Source organism: Lathamus discolor, chromosome Z (genome assembly GCF_037157495.1).
Source record: "Lathamus discolor isolate bLatDis1 chromosome Z, bLatDis1.hap1, whole genome shotgun sequence".
NCBI classification, from domain to species: Eukaryota; Metazoa; Chordata; class Aves; order Psittaciformes; family Psittacidae; genus Lathamus; species Lathamus discolor.
This window is the reverse complement of record NC_088909.1, coordinates 111,945,352-111,961,982: the sequence shown is the minus strand read 5'-3', so window position 1 is coordinate 111,961,982 and position 16,631 is coordinate 111,945,352. Positions and strand designations below refer to the sequence as shown.

At 51.6% G+C, this 16,631-nt stretch overlaps 1 protein-coding gene across 10 annotated transcripts in view; it reads right to left on the bottom strand.

Annotated features, from left to right (window-relative positions):
* The window catches only part of LOC136005027 (E3 ubiquitin-protein ligase NEDD4-like), a 53,557-nt gene that overhangs the window by 10,137 nt on the left and 26,789 nt on the right, over positions 1-16,631 (bottom strand). For 4 of the 10 annotated variants that reach the window (XM_065662133.1, XM_065662129.1, XM_065662132.1 and 1 more), the window contains 19 exons: positions 16,454-16,556; positions 16,091-16,257; positions 15,245-15,377; positions 14,483-14,659; positions 12,543-12,617; positions 11,464-11,523; positions 10,069-10,200; positions 9,827-9,946; positions 9,096-9,293; positions 8,441-8,518; positions 7,407-7,461; positions 7,261-7,317; positions 4,728-4,786; positions 2,768-2,833; positions 1,958-2,187; positions 1,240-1,361; positions 1,069-1,139; positions 511-606; positions 6-79 (listed from right to left, as the gene is read on the bottom strand). In XM_065662133.1, coding sequence (XP_065518205.1) covers positions 6-79; positions 511-606; positions 1,069-1,139; positions 1,240-1,361; positions 1,958-2,187; positions 2,768-2,833; positions 4,728-4,786; positions 7,261-7,317; positions 7,407-7,461; positions 8,441-8,518; positions 9,096-9,293; positions 9,827-9,946; positions 10,069-10,200; positions 11,464-11,523; positions 12,543-12,617; positions 14,483-14,659; positions 15,245-15,377; positions 16,091-16,257; positions 16,454-16,556 — 2,073 coding nt within the window. Of the gene's footprint in view, positions 1-5; positions 80-510; positions 607-1,068; positions 1,140-1,238; positions 1,362-1,957; positions 2,188-2,767; positions 2,834-4,727; positions 4,787-7,260; positions 7,318-7,406; positions 7,462-8,440; positions 8,519-9,095; positions 9,294-9,826; positions 9,947-10,068; positions 10,201-11,463; positions 11,524-12,542; positions 12,618-14,482; positions 14,660-15,244; positions 15,378-16,090; positions 16,258-16,453; positions 16,557-16,631 lie in introns of those variants that run through there. The other 6 variants (XM_065662130.1, XM_065662125.1, XM_065662127.1 and 3 more) reach the window with 5 other exon arrangements.

The following is a 16,631-nucleotide window of genomic DNA, read 5'->3' as shown; positions in this document are numbered from 1 at the left end:
CGTACTCGATGTACTCCCGCTTGTTCTCATTCGTCACCATGATCTCGGAGCCGTTGGGCTTCAGGTCCACCTGGTACGTCTGGAATCGCCATGGAAGAGAAGGCAAGCCCAACGCGGCGTTAGCCTCGCAGCATCCACCCTCCCCACGCCGCAGCAGGGACCTGCCGCCCTCTCCCAGCCCATGCGCCACCCCAGCACTGCGAGTGGGAGCCGAGCGTTCCCTTAGGGAAAAGGGGAGCCTCCAGCCCCCCAACCACGTTTATCCCCCCATGAAGAGCAGCCCAGGCAGTGCAGAGCTAAGGACAGGCCCAGGCTCAGAGCATTCCCTGTGTGACACCTTCACTGCTCCTCTCCTCACTCGCCTTCGAGCACTGCTCATCCCAAAGCCGTGCCCTGGCATCAATCCCTCCTCTGGGGTCAGGAAGGGCCCGCAGGGGTCCTGGGCAGGGTCAGAGCCGTGCTACTCCTCAGCACTTAACCGCAAGCACCTATGGGACGGCCTTGCCGTACCTGGCCGAAGTTCTCCTCGTCGATGCAGAACATGAGATCCAGCTCCGTGGGGTCGTTTTCCAGGATCCACTTCAAGGAGTTGTAGTATTCGCTGTCCTACGGATTAAACGGGAGCATTCAACGCACAGGGAACCCGAAGCAGTGAAACCATACGGAACGGCAGCAGGGGGCTGGGAGGAGGAGAACTGCATTCACACATGGGTACGGTGAAGCGGGGTTTATGCTTACACTGCTCAGAGCCTGCTTTTAACAGCCCCAAAGGCAGCTATGGCAGAGCTAAGAGGAAAAGGTTTCCCAGCTACTTGTAGGAACACAAGGGCCTGAACCTGCTTGAAAGCTCCTTCTGGTCCCGGACCCCATGGACAGACCCGGCAAGGTTAAAAGAGAAGCCCCAGTACCACCCTCCTCACTCGATGCAAACCCCTTGCGTCGGCCTAGCAGGGCACGTGTGCGCCGGCCCAAGCACACCCAGATCTTCCTGAGGCTGCTGCAGGCCCCTGCCCTTGCCCAGAGCAACGGAACGCGTCCATGGGGATGGGCTCCCCGTCCTCGGCTTACCACTGACTCCATGTCCTTCAGAGTTATGGGCTTCCCCAGCATCATCTTGTAGAAAGGTCTGATGAAGAAGCCTGCAAGAGAGAGGCGCAGCTGAGCTTCCCCTGCGATGCCCCACTCGAAAGCAGGGGAGTCATGGTGCTGCCAGCAGCCAAAGGCAGCGCCTTCACTCACCGTCCAGGAGCTTGCCGTGGTACACGGCCAGCCCGGCCACGCGGCCGATGAAGGTGAAGTAGGACAAGTGGTCTTCGTTACAGAGACCTGAATTAGGATTAATCTGAAGTGTGTAGTTGTCCCTTGGTTGGGGAGAGAAAAGAGAGGGCTGAGTAACCACGGCCTCCAGGTGCCGCGCGCACCCCGTCACTGCCTGCAGCTGCGCGCCGTTACGGGCCCATCGCACCCAGCTGCCCATGAGCCCGCTGCAGGGGCCACGGGCCCCAGCGCCCCTGTCCCTTCTCCTGGCATTATGCCCTCTTCCCAGCCCTTCAGGGCTTCCCATCTTAGCAGTCCCTTTGGCAGCCGCTGCTTTGAGGAGTTTATAGGCGCACGGCCCACCCAACCCTGGGTAAAGGCCATTCCCTTCCGAACAGCTTAAGCTGTGTGCGCCCAGCCTGGGCACGAATCATCACAACTCCTGCCCGGAGCTGTGCAATTCCAGCCAGCAGAGCAACCCCGGCTGCAAGCAAGGCAGCGCTGAGCAGTGCCCTAGGAGCTAAGATGCTTTCGGAGCATCCAGGGCCCGTTTGAAAGGCTCTCTGGAAAGCAAGTCCGAAATGAGGGACCTGATGGAGGAGAACGTGCCCTGACGAGGCCCTGTGGGGAGCAGCTTTGCCTCCTGCGCACAACCCGACGCGCATCCCTTGTAAAAGGAAGTATCCTAATGGCCACTTACGTTGCTGAGTACTCAAAGAGACCGTAATAAGGGTTAAACATCTCCTTGGACAAGAGGAAAAACCACTCTCTGGCCACCCCTCCATAGTCAAGGCCTTTCTCGGACTCAAACTCAATCCAGAGCCTGGCTTTGAGCACATCGGGTCTCTTCACGGACATGATCCTGCGGTAGGACTCCTCAAAGATGTTGTTCCTGTGCAGTTTCATCTCAAAGCGGTTCGGGATATCGGCCTGCGGGACAGAGGAGGGGGTTCCACTGTTAGCAGGGCCGCACACGAGCCCTTAGCTAAGGTGCTCGCCAACTGAGACCTCCGAGGTGTGAAGCTTCCCCTTCCCGGTGCTCTCCGGTGCCCTCGGAGGCTACAGGTGGATGGCAAGTGGTGAACTAGGGCAGGCTGGAAAAGGCCTTCAAGCTCACCCAGCTCAAGGCCACCGCTAACCCATGGCCCTAAGGGCCTGGTCCCTATGGCTTGAGAACACGACCAAGGATGCTGCCTCCATCGCTGTGGGCTCTGCTCTGCCCTTCACAGCCCTCTGGGGGGGGGGGTGACACCTCCTCAGCCTGCTTACACCCCAGGGCTTGTAAGTAACCCAGCAACTGGTCCCAGGTGCAGTGGGGATGTCAATCACTGCCGCCTCATCCCTGCTGCACTCCAGCTTGGCCTTGCGCTCTGGTCCCTACCCAGCCCCTTTGGGAGCAGGAGGAAGGGGAAGCGAGTTCCAGCAAGCTCCAGCAGCGCTGGCTGGCTCTGCCCTGCCTTCTCCCAGTCTCGGTGCCTCTGATCCCAGCACAAAGCCCGCTTCTACTCACTGGTTTCTTCAACTTCTTCCGGAAATAGTCATACTTCTGCTTGAACTCCCTGGAGTAGGGAACTGCCTGTCGGAGAGAACCACAACCCCCATCATTCCAGCTCTCCAGCACCTGCATCTATGGATATATCCATATCTGAACACCGCAGAGTTAAAGAGGCGCTGCCTACGTGTGGGTTCATCCAAACCCCACCAGCCAAAACGTGCCCGTTGCTCCTAGGTATGAGCGCCTTCAACCCCCATCCATTCATCACCTACTTACCCTCTTGTTTAGGAACAGAGAAGAGCAAACCCAACCTTTAACACAGACAGCAAGTGTTTGGTGGGTACTGCTGCCCTCCACGTGTCTCACTAGGAGAGGAAATGGGGGTGTGACAGTGGATTTGAATGTGATATCCATGCAGTATGGATGTGCACAGCAGGAAGCGCCAAGCTAAGGTGGGTGCTACGCCAAAGATACAAAGTCCACAGCAGTTTGAACCTAAGAACAGGTCTGTATCCAGAAGGACCTTAAGAGGAGGTGCAGGCCCTTCTTTTCCTACAAGGAGTTGGGAGCTACAAGGCTCCAGTAAAGCCACAGCAGCAGCAAACACGATTTGGCCTCCGAGGCACGCAGGACACAACGTGCGGCTCTAGAGCTGCTCACTGAGGCATGGCCATGGGCAGACATCACCTCTTCAGCCCAGTGCGAGTGAATCTGACACTAAACAGTTATCAAACCAGATGCAAACTGTGTTTTAAATGGCGTAGAATCAAAATCCACCTTTTTATGTCTTTAATCCAGAACTAAACCCTTTCCTTCACAAAAAACAGGGCTTGGAAGGAGCCTCGGAAACAGAACTAAAGAGAGGGCTTCCTGGCCCTGATCCTAGTTCCAGCTACATCCTTACTCCCTGGTCAAGATGAGGAGCAGGCCGAGGAATCAACTCGCTCAACAAGTGAAACGTGATTTTGGGGAGGACAAGACTGATTTTGGGTAGCAAACAGCAGGTCCATCCCGCCCCCCGAAGCCGCGAAGCTTCAAGCGCGGTTTCTACAGGAGGTTGGTGGGTGCTGAGCCAGGAGTAATAAAATATACATATATACAATGACTGTAAATCATCTCACTCTGATGATAGTACGGCTTTACAACAGCCATTAAATAAACAGTGCAAACATGCTGCGAGGTTAAATGCAATGTGAAAGGCAATTCAAGCATTGTCACTGCACCAAAAGTACTATTAAAAGCATTAAGATGAGTCCTGAACGCTGAAGTGGCTGCCAAATGGGTTTGGGTCCTGTTTTGCCTTTCAAACCCTCCTAAACCACACACAAAAAGAAGGGGCATTTCTCATTTCCCAGCTGGACTTACTCATTTCAGCTTAACATTTCTGGGAATCCAAAGGATTGGTACCTAGGGTAGAGCAGCACCTCAAGCATTAAGTGTATGGTACATCACTCCAAAGCAGTTCTGTTCCAGCGAGTCACTGGTTTTCATCCCAGAGCAACTGGAATTACACCCTTGTCCTTAAAATTCCTGAGGCTCTACCCCTAACAGAAAGGGAACAGCAGAAAATGGCCTCAAGCAGCTTAAAAAGGTCGCTCGCTCCGTGTATTCGATGCCTGAACGTGGATATTCCAGCGCTGACATTCCCTAAGGCTGCTGCTCTGCAGTCTCATGGCTTACCTGCACTAGGCAGTGTGTCTCCTAAACCTGAGAGCCCATTTTGTCTCTGTTCCACCCTGGATCCACACTCCCAACTCCCCCATAGTGGCAAGAGCTTTCTATGATGAAGACATCCAAAGGTGAGCTCCACGTCTCAGCTCTGTTGTCAGTCACGACCAAGGGGATGGGTAAATAGGAGCATTTCTCCTGTATCCATCCCAAATCCCTGCTTCCTGGCCTGTTCTCCACCTGATATGGGAAGAGGCACAACCCAGGAGTCCCGCTGCGTAACGGACCATCCCACCGCAGTACTTACTGGACCAGTAATGGCTGGGTTCTGCAGCCTGGGGTCTTCCCACTGCGTGATCTTGTTATCTGTAGCAAGAAAAGCAATGGCATCGTTACTCCTGCGTGGCCGCACTGTGAATTGATGCTGCTCTTTCCCCCTGCAGCTGGTTCCCTGGCATTCCCACTCTGGAGCACTCGGTACTCCAGGGCTGGAGCAGGTGCATTCACCACCTCCAAAGCCCCAGCACCCTCTTTGGTTGGAAACACTCCTTGGAAAGCACCGAACTACAACCGGCTCCAGTGGCTTTCCACTGCTTTGAGCTCAACATCTGGAGAGGAACCACGTTCTACTTGGACATGGCCTTGGATTCAACTCCTGCAAGGTGAAGGAACCCAGACGCTTGGGTAAATGGTGGGTTAAGGTTCCTCTTTGCATGAAGAGAGCCAAATGTCATGCTTGGAGAAGGCAATCTGCGGTCGAATTTGGAGGGAACAGCAGCTCTTTAGGAACAGAAAGGCCTAGAGGCTGCCTCAGACCCCGAAGGGAGGTGAGGGGCTGTGCAGACCCATGGTGGGACGTGGGCCAAGTGCTCCTCACCAGATTCTGAACACCACAGAATCACAACGACACGATGGGGTTGCAACAAGAAGACAAAGCTCCAAAAACCAAAGGAGGTGCCACCTGCAAGGGCAAGTTCAGCGCATCCATCTCCTGCTCTGCGAGGGGGATAGGAGGAGTTAACGCTACACCTACTTGTTGGACACGCTGCTCTGCTCAAGCTTTTAAGTTCTAGAGTTGCTGGGCTTGGGATTACCCACACTTGGTTGATGTATTTCTGGGTATTGTAGGTACGAGCAAAGAAGAAACCCCTTTGCATTTAACCACCATGTTACTACAGCTGGAAAAGGCCCCTAAGTTTGGAGTATCCCAAGTTGGTTTTAAAATGGGCTGGGATTTGAGCCGGGATTCCGAAAGGTTAACTGAAGGAAATCCATAAAGATCACAAGGAATTGGAGCTATCAGTTAAGCCACTACTGAACTACTACTTTATTTCCCTTTACGCATGAAGTCTGCTTAGTGCTGATGGAAATCCTGGAGGAAGGCCACTGGAATGGCAGCTCCAAACCCCCAGGGGATCCACAGAGCAAAGGGAGATTCCTCCTCTGGCCTCTTCTCACTTCAACCTGTTCAACTTCCTTCAACAGAGTGCTCTGGTCTAGAGCAACTCATTTCTTACCCCTGCTTGAATGGGAGAGGTGCTTCCTAGGTCGCTTGCAAACTGCAAGGCAGCTCTTCCTTGCCCTACAGTCCTCAGTGTGCACGGTGCTATGGACACATCTTTGTCCAGCTTCCTTCTCCTCCGGTCCCTTCCCACCAGCTCTTGCAGTGTGGGACCCTGTGCTGTATCAGTACGAGGGCTGAGGACATGGAGGTTGCTACAGCTCCTGCTACACCACAGGCTGAGTTAACTCATGTCCACGTGCTATTTTCCACGCCCTCTGCAACCAAAATGCTGCTTATTATTCCCATTCTGAGCAACTCTTGGCAACTCCTATTGCTCCAACAGCCTCTTGCTTCCCCCTCCAGCAGCCATGTGCCAGGCTCATTCTGCTTTCTCACCCCTCCTGCACTGATGAGTAAATCCCCTTTAGATCACTAGTGAGTACACTGGGGCACGGTGGAGCCGAGATGGGCGCTGAGGGGAACCCATGTAACACATCCATCCCTCTGTCAGTCACCGAGAACTGCTCTGGATCTGCTTGGAAAACCTTGTTTTCCTTCCTGACACCTGCCAGCAGGTCGGTCATGTTTTCCTATACGGCTCCTGGGAAGCGCAGGAGTATATGCATCCTGCGAGGAACAGGGCATACTGTTCTAGTCAGGGATGGTGACTGCCGGTACCTACAGGCTGAGGACGAAGCAGAGACTATGGGTCCTGCAGAAGTTAGACCTGGCTCTGGTTAAAGCCTAAAGACTCTACAGGCTGTGAAGATGAGGCCATCAGCAGAGATCTCCTGCTACCGAATCCAGCTGCAGCCTGAATCAAACCTGAGCTCCAACAGGAACAACCCAACCTCTCCGGGCTGCTCTGCTTCCAAACACCGACGGAAACTCACACAGGAGTTGTGAGATGCTGGAGTAAGACAGGGCTACAATGAAACATCACTTACACTAGAACTCCACTAACAGAACTGAGGACTATCAATGGGCTGGGTGCAGTTTGACATGCTATAAATAGGAAATAAGATCAGAACCAGCACTGCCACAAGACCTTCTTCAAGGAGAGGTCCAAGTACTCCGGAGTGCTCATTTCTCCACCGCCTGCACGTGGAGACGTGGCTCTGTGAGCTCTTCTCATCTTATTTTCTATTCCTAGAGTAAAGTATCATTTATTAAGTGCGAAATAAGCCATGGGATCATCCACAACACCAACAACGAATCCAAAATATCAACGAGAACAAAAGAAACCACAGAGAAGGGATGTTAATGCTTCACAAGTCAGAGAGGGACAAAGCTTGATGAGCCGATTAAAAGCAAGCTTCCAGGTAGGATACAGTACCGTACGAGGGCACTAAGTCTCTGGTATCAATGTCTCCACAAATCAACACCTGGCTTCCTAAATGAAGAGTAAAATTACAAAGCTTTCACTTCAAGCTTTAGTAGCTCCCTTGGTCTATTTGCTGTAGGACCCGAGGGCTTACTTACTATGGTCTATATAGAAGGTTCTTCCGTCCAGGTGTATTCTTTCCTCCCAACCAGGCTGGAAGTGGGAAACAAAGAGAGAAACCAAGTGAGACACTGCTACAGCTTGAGGCATTATCCACACTGCCATAAACCAGCTCGTAGGCGCTTGTGAGACAGAAAGCACAGATGATCACAGAGGCTTTGTGCTGAGGCCAAACACTTGGGAAGGTTCAAACCCAATACGGTGTCTTTTAAAGCTCAGGAACTTCTTGCTTCAGGGATTATACTCCTTGCCTGCTACAAGGAAATGATGACAAATACTGCCCATCACTGCTCAGGACAGAATTTCTGCTTATGAAGCATATGTGGATGCAATAAGTATGGACACTGGGACCCCAGTACAGTGGGACAACAGTCCCAGTCCTCAGTTCCTTCCTTTTATCCATTCCCTTTCCTCATCTTCCAGATGACTGCAGTAGAGAAAGGAGACTGAATGGCACACTGTTAGTATATGCAGTGCTCACCAGCCTCCTGGGTCCGGCCTCATGCCACCTCTACGGTGTCCATGAGCTTCAGCCCTCTATCAAATATAGATGAGGAACGATTTCATTTCCATCTGTTGTGAGGAACTCGCAGTCCTCCTTCCCTCACTCATAAACGGAGTGTGTCACTGAGCTGAGACTATTACAGTATTCCCAGTGACAGGCGCTAGGCTCTCCTGATTCCACTGGTGACACGTTAGGATGCCTTAGAGGAGGTTCTCACCTCATTGCAAAGGCTCTGCTTTGTCCTAAAGCAACGGCACATAGAAATAAACCCAAGGTGAGACTCTTCCAAGCTCAAAGCCCCGGATGAGCACAGAAACATGCAGTGCCTTCAGAAATGAGCCTCATGCCTGCATCACCATCAAGCTTTTGGTGCTGTCCCTAAACACAGCTTTAGGGCTGTCAGACAGGGGATGAGAGCAATGTGTGAGCCCACATACAACGTGTGACTGCAGCGGGGATCAGATGGTGTCGAGCACGTACAGAAAATACACAGACAACAGCACTTACAGGAAGAGGGCCCAAATCATTTGGGTTCAGGGATGTTTTAGATCTCAAATGCACTGGGAATTTCAGCCTTGGGTCCTCCTGGAATAGAAACATGGAAGCGTAAATCCAACAGCTCAATTTGGATCTAACACACAGAGTCAATGAGAATCATCTGGAAGTCTTCCTGTGTTACAGTTACTATTTGTTGGGAATGAAGCAAAACATATACAGTACATAGAACACGTGGTATTTGGAGCTTAGGCAGAAGTTCTTCACCATCTGCAATGGGACACTGCAATGGGTTGAATGGGGAGAAGCTGGGGCTGCCCCATCCCCTTGTTCAAGGCCAGGTTGGAGCAACCTGCTCCAGTGGAAGGTGTCCCTATTGGAATGGGATGAGCTTTAAGGTTCCCTCAACCCAAACCAGTCTGCGGGTCTATATACGAGTCTCCCTTCTCCATGAGCAGCAATGGCAGCACTAGTCAGGAAATGAGCTGCTCCAGCTTGTTGCTACTGCACGGAACCATGTAGGAGACTGAGATTCCTCCACCAGGTTTAGGACAAGCTGGGCTGCCACATCCCCTTTAAAGGCAAACCCGATAGCAAAAGGAGGGCACACGGACAGGGTGAAGAGATGCCAAGGGGTTGACAGGAGACGGCGCTGAGCTGCTCTTACCCACGTGGTGGTTTTGGTGTTGTGGTCGATGAAGAAGGGCCGGCCGTTGGGCGCTATCCGCATCTCCCAGCCAGGAGGGAGGAAGCTCTGAGCAACTTTATGTTGTGGCTTAGGGGAGTTGTAAGGGGAGGGCTGTGGAGACTGCGGGTTGGAGAGGGTGTCCTTCACCGCCCTGCGCACCGGGGAGTCCTTCATGCCCTGCAGGGGAAGAGGGAGTTGCATCGGTCACGTGGCACGCAGCGCTGTGAACCTGGGTTCCATGCCAAGAGCTCTGCATCCCACGTGGAACTGATACCAGAACCAAGGAATTAATACTAGAATTAAGGAACCAACACTAGGATTAAGGGCTGGGCCTGGTTTCCTAGGACTTCCCTAGCTCGATTCTGCTCCTATTGTGGCAATTCTCTAACGGAGCCCATGTTAAGTTACTAGGGTTTGAGTATTCTATTAGAGAATAGATAATAGTATCTATCTAGATACTTAGGACTTCATTCAAGCCTTATCTACACCTTGGTTTGAACCTCATTTGGATGGAAGCTGCACTTCCATGACAAGGAATCCCATGGGAAAGACAGGGGCTGATGGGCACAAGTCACTCCTGGGGAGATCCCAACTCCATGATCTTCCCGTGTTTTCCAACCCAACCCATCCCATCCCACGACCCTAAGCTGCAAGGACAAAGAAGGATGAGCCAGACAGAGGTGATCCTACTTGGCCTGGCTGCTCCTCACCTCCAGTGGAGCAGAGAGGGTCACGGTGGGTGAGCTGAGGCTGCGAGGCCGCCTGATCTGGGGCTCACTGAGGTGGTTGCTGCTGTTGGCTCCTGACCCCACCATCCCATCTTCTGCCAGCTGCACCAGAAGCAAACCAAGTGGGAGGAACACAGTCAGGACACTCAAAACGATGGGATTATTCGGTATCATGCGTCTGAGCTTTACGAGCCCTTCAACCCAACCCATTCCACGCTTCCTACCTGCATGATGGGCCGCGTCCACGTGGTGGTTCGGTTGTTGTGGTTGACGTAGTAGGTCCTGCCCTTGGCATCCTTCCGCTCTTCCCAGCCCGATGGGAGGCCGGGGGTGGTGTGGATGTAGGCCACGGAGGGCTGCGGAAGCAACAAGTGACTGCATTGGTACCTCAGAACAGCTAAAAGCATCTTTGATACGGCTGTTATTTAGTAACTGCCGACCTGAAGTTGGTTTCTGATTCCTTTTAGTATCAGCTCTTCATGTGTCTTTTTTGCACATGGAACTCGTGATTCAGGTTTCTTCCTCAGCAAATAGCTACCTTCACATCCCCCAAACCTGGCCATTTGTAGATTAAACACAGAACTTTGTGTTTTCGTGACTCTCCCTCGGAAAGGAGGATGCTTTTTCCTATCATTAGTATGGATAACTCCGTAGGAAGTCAAGATCTCCCAAGTTCTCCTTTCTTTACCACGACGTGTCCTTGAAGCAGTTGCAAGTGGGTGTAAAACCTGGAGCTGAGCCATCGAGTGCTGCATGCGGGGTTTGGTGTCCTGAAGACACAAATCGGAGCCCCAGCTCCAGCACGGAAAGATACTGTTCCTACTGGTGCAGAGGGGAGGATGCTCAGGGAGTTACACTCCACATCAACCTATGTGTAGATGAACTGAAGTCCCTTTCTGGTTTGGGACTACTCTTAAGACCCCACTTGCTTTGCTAAGATGTGTCCTGGCTGCCAGGGAGCAACCAGAGTGCTCAGGGTAGGTGTTCTGCACTGGGGAGTGATGGAAGCACGAAGAGCTCCAGGAATTTCTCCTTCCCAGCAGCTGGAAGCAAAGGGCTAAACTCTGCCCATTATTAATGATGGCATCAAAGACTTGGAATGTGGTGAATGAAAGCACTGCACAAGAGCAGGAATCCCTTTAGGAATCCTTTAGGAATAGCAGAAGGAGTCTGTAGTGCTCAGAATATGAACCAAACCACCTCCATCTGTCTCTCTGCCTTTACCATGGCTGCCCTGAAGAGGCTGTAGGAATGCACAGGGCATTTTCCTTAGGGATGCAATATGGGAATCTCCTGCTCCTTGAAGAATTCTAGGGTTAAATGCTGACATGTGGAACAGAGCTGCTCCTTCCACCCCAACTACCTGCTGCTTCCAAGAAGATCCCTGAGCTCTCTGTAGCCTGCTTGGAGAAGAGAAGAGGTTTTTAACCTGAAAGGTGCAGGATGCTGCACTGAAAGGGGATGCTTTTGATGAAGCCCTGTATAAATTAAACCCCTTTTCCTTGCATTACACGTTCAGAAAAGCACTCCCACATCCTTAAAACATGCCAGGATTTGAACGAATCCCAGTCCCAACCCCCCCAGTGTGATTCCAAGTGCTTGATAAAGAGGCTGGTTACCGTTGGCTCCTCACCCCCTGTGACAGTTGAAGAACGAGCTCTCCTCGCTGGACCACTCTCCTGGCAAACGACAAGGCAGGGCACAGTAAGTACACCGGGTGATGGGGAGTGATGCGCTGGCAGTGAGGAAGCAGGCACTCACATGGGAAGCAAAGCCCCTGGAGTCATCAACCACCGATAAGCAAGCCAGGATCTCACATAAAACCCACCAAGAGATCTGACTTCAAGAGTGCCTGCACTCAGTTCTCTAAGTGCATTCTCCTAATGATGATAATAAGAGAATTTAGGCTAAACGGAACACTATTCCACCCCAAAATACTCCAAATTTGCCCAGAATGATGGTATTTTGCACCAAAAAGGTACATTCTGGTCATCAGCGAGTGTGCAGAACTCAGATGGAACAGACTGAATGGATACAGTGGATTTTCAGGAAGGATTAAGAGCCAAGAGCAGCACGGCACGTAGAACGCACGTATTTAGTGCTGGAGGAGAACTTCTCATTAGCTTAGTACGGATGAAAGGTGGTGCAGACCTGGTAGCATCCTTGGTTTAGAGCAGTTCTGCCAGTGAAAGCAGTGCTCTCTGAGAATGAGGTGAGAGACATCCCAGCTGCAGAACCCCAGATCCACAAAGTGTAAGGAGCCCACAGAGCGATAGCAAATGAAGGAGAACACCTCTAGAGCAGGCTGCATTGGGAGTAAGCTTGGTGTAGAAGAACAAGAAGACAGCTAAGGTGTATTTGTGCTGGAAACCACACCAGGAGAGCAGGTAGAGACAGACACCACTTCAGGAGCAGTTCTCTGAGCAGCAGCAATTAAACTCAACCAAGAGACAACCGCTGTGGTTGCTGTAACCAGCCAGTACTGGGTTGCAGGCTAAAACACGTGGAAGCTGCCGTCATTTACACCAAAGATGTGCACGGTTATGATGTGAGAGGGAGTCTTTCTTTAAGAAGAACCTATAGATCTTGCCTGATCTATAGATCTTTCCTAGGCCTATAGAACTGGCCTAGGAAAAGGTGTTATTCAGCAGCAGAGGCCACTCAACCATAAGGAAAGAAGAAGTTAGCTTTGCTTTACCAAGGAGAGCTGCGACTGTTCAGCAACTGCATCCGTTACGCTGCAGGATCTTAATCTCGAAGTAGGATCCCTTTGCTGGAAGGAAAGGAGAGGAAAAGATGGATTTAAGTTAAGGTGCCTTAAACCATGGGGCTTACTCACTAATTTCACTGTCATTTAATCCAACCCCCTTAAAACTCCTAGGGATGTTGCAGTGTCTTTAGCTTTAGTCCTTCTACAGCAAGGAAAACTCAGCATTCCCTCCTGGAGTGGTTCAGGTTAACAGAGAAAAGCACTGGGACTGGGATACACATCTTGCACTCATCTTCAATACCCAAGGTACAACCTGTTCTATGTGCTAGAGGCCACCCCATGGGGGAAACCAGGGAAATTAAGTTGTGGAATGAATAGGAAAGGGGAGGATTAACTGAAGACATAACGGGATGTTACAATGCCATGGAGATTTGACTGCTAGAGGTAGAACTCCATGTTGTAATGACCAACAGGGCACCTATGAATAGAACACAAATAATACAAAAGGGAGGAAACGGGGCATGAAAATAGACCCAGTTACGACTCAGATTCCTTAACCTTTACAGGTCCTTGTGACAAGATCTTTTGTGAGCTATTAGGATCCACTTCCACTGTACCAGGTAGTGGTACACACAATTCCTTTGCTAACACTGACCCTTCATATTTATCACTGAAAACAGGGCTCATTCATCTTCCTAAGGCAGAAATGGCAACACATGAACTCGTGCCGATAGAGAAAAGGTGGGATTTCTTCTTCCCACTATCCTAAAGCGGTGGCTAACGGTCTGCCTGCATCAGCGAGCGACCCGTAGAATGAATACCTACTACGAGGTGCAGCCCAAGCTAAGAAATATGCCAATATCAGAGCCCTAGATCCCCCTGAGCTCGTTCGGAAGTGTATTATGTCGCATAAGTGATAGCTCATCTGGAACCAGAGCCTTTCCTGGCTCCTCACGGGAGGAGCACGAACGCACAGATAAACAGGGAAATGACCCAGCCTGTTTATACCCCTCATCTGGGTGCTCTTATCTCCTGCAAGATAACACAGCAACACCCCGAGGAGTGTCAAACTCCACCTCCCAGGTGAGGACACCAGTGCCAGGAGCACATTCTGTCAAAGATCAGTGCTTGAAACAAGGAGATACAAAAGAGAGGCAGCTACCCCTTGCTTCTGCCCTGCTCCTAAAGACTCATGGCTGACAAACATACTGACCAGCAAGTCTGAAGTGTTGTCTGGTGTTACATAGATACACGAGGAGGGTGACAAAACACTTCAACACACATACAATCACCCCTCTGCTACCTGCTGGCATCTTAGGGGGGGTGTAGGTTTACTAGGGATGGATGGAGAGCCACTGGAGGGGAACGCCAGCTGAGGGGCTTCAAGTGCCAGCTCACTGTGTAAAGCCAGTTTAGAGCTGGTGGGCTCGGGAAGAAGCCTGGATCCATGTTTCTTTCATGCTTAGCCACGGAGCTGACCTCACAAGCCTTTGGGATGCCGTCACTTAATGGCTTCTTCCAAGCAGGAACTCTAATCCCTTGTTTCTCTTACATAGAGGAGTAGAGGATGCTGCTATAAGTACATGCTTCCATACAGACATGTACAGTTACATACTGAACTCAGAGATGGTATGAGATGGAAAAGGGCAGTAGCAGATTTTCCTCTTTCCTTTGGGAATTCTAAGCTTGATCCTCTCTACTAACACACTCTGCTTTACTAAAGGTGTAAGAGTAGCAGCGTCCGAGGTTAAACTCACACAGAACACATTAACCTGAACCCCTTCTGTTGCTCTACGGTGCTAGAGCACTGTAAGTGTACGCTCTGCTTTTCCTGAGAGCAGGAATTCCCACCCGCATCTGCGTGCTTCCCATGCTTCCCACTAGCAGCAGACGAGAGGTTTAGGTAGAAAGAGCGGCGTGGCACGTACAATCAAAGAACTGAGTTGTTCCCCATTGGAATCAGGAGTGACCTGCAGTCTTCTGCTCAGTTCCTCAGATAGCTCCTGAGGACTGGGCCGGGACACTGGAGATGCAGGCGGAGGTGGCAATGACAAGCTTAGGGCATCTCCACTTGCACTTGCCTCCTCTGAAATGGTTTCCCAAGGCTACCAAAAGAGAAGAAACTCCGTTAAGGCTTCAGCACGACATGAGTCTCCTTCCTTCCCCTCTGCCTCCAGGTGAGCAACTCAGTGGCAACGCGCTAACCCGGCCCTACAACACGCACACAAACACTCTGCTCGGTGAGAAGCAGCCACGGGGAGCCACGGGGTTTGGGCTGGCTCCAAACAGTAGAGGACACAACGCTGTACGATTCCAAACAGAGAACGATGGGGATGGAGGGGGAGGCAGGAAAAAGGGCTCTCGTTACGAAAATCCCATTGGGAATGCTGCTGATTCGGACCAAAAGCTTGGAAGAAACAAGTGCTCGTTTCCAGCTGGGATAAACCCAACAGCTTCTCCCTCCTCTAGACCAAGGCACTGAAGAGAACTGGCTCCAGCCAGCGTGGAGCCCTTCTTTATGTAACTTACTCCACTCTTACTCCAAGCAGAACACTGGAAGTGTTACTACAGGTAACTCCTACACGTACCACTATGTGTAACTCTTGCATGTATTAGCACTATAGTAATTCACTGACAAATGTGAAACAGCAGCTGGGAGTTTAAGTCTTAAACCCAAGACCATTCCATACCTCAGGAATGTCTCCGCTCTCCATAGGCTCTGGCTCCAGGTCCTCACTGATGTGCCTCCGCGAGCGGAACCGCCGATGGGCAGCTTCCTGGTTGATCTGCCTGATGTTGTTGTCTGACTCGGAGCCCACATCACTGGATGGGGGCCATGGAAGCCCAGGAAGGAGGAAAGGAGAAGCAAACAATGAAGGCTCAACCAAACCATCTACTATGCTGCTTTCCAAACCTCGGCGATGATAAAAATCATGGAATGGTTTGGGTTGGAAGGGACCTTAAGGTCATCTAGTTCCAACCAGGGCCCCCTTCCACTAGAGCAGGTTGCTTCAAGTCCCATCTAACCCAGCCTTCTCATCCAACCATGCCACGTTTCGTACAGGACATAGTTTAATCCCTCAATCCAAAGTCAACAGAACTGGAAACACCTCACAAATGGCATGGAATCCCAGCATCCCCGGTTGGAAAGAGCTCAAGGATCACCTGGTCCAACCTTTCTAAGGCAAGGCATTACTTAGACTAGATGTCCCAATACTGGGGAGTCACCACTTCCCTGGGGAGATGATGCCAATGGCTGGTTGTTCTCCGGGTGAAAAAGTTCTCTCCGGCACTGAATTCCCTCCCACCCCTTCAGATTCCCCGGAATTCCCCAGAATATCCCTGTGGCCATGGGGCTGGGGAAGCCTCAGTCGTTCTTCGCTGAAGCTATCCAGACTTGGGCCCTCTGGGGAAGCTCTTCCATGAAGGAAGTCTGCCTTCAGAGCCAGGGCACCCAGCCCAGGATCCATTTCTTCCCGAAGAGAGTACCTTTAAAAGTGCTCCACAGAATTCCAAGGCAGGCTTTTCCCACTTACATCAAGCTCGGCCGATGCCACTGAGTAGTCCTGTTGTTGTGGTTGACGTAGTAAGTCCTGCCCAGGTTGTCCACCTTCTCTTCCCAGCCCGGAGGCAGCGGCGGAGGGGGTAACTCCTCCTGGCGCTGAGATGCCGAGTCATTGGAATCGACCACATCCCATCCGTGCTTGGGAAAGGAGGAGAAGCAGTTAAAGGCTGTCTCTGCTGCTTCCATGAGCGGAGAGAGGCAGGTTCTGACCGCTCCCCAAGGAGAAGTTCACAAGTACTGCAGCAGAAACCCCATAGGAAGAGGACAAACTCCTCTGCTACAACTCTCCTTCAAGCTCTAGTAAGGGGGATGCTTCCCCAGGGTTAAACCTTACCTCAGAGTCATCCCTTTGATCGCTGTTGTCATCCTCCTGGCCACCGTTTTTAGGCATGTAAGCCATCTTCAGCCTCAAGAAGCCCTTGACGCGAGACTTGTGGCTAGGAGGCAAGGGGACAGAGCTCAGGCACCAGCCCTCACCCGGCGCCAGAGAGCAGGCCTGAAGGGTTTAACCC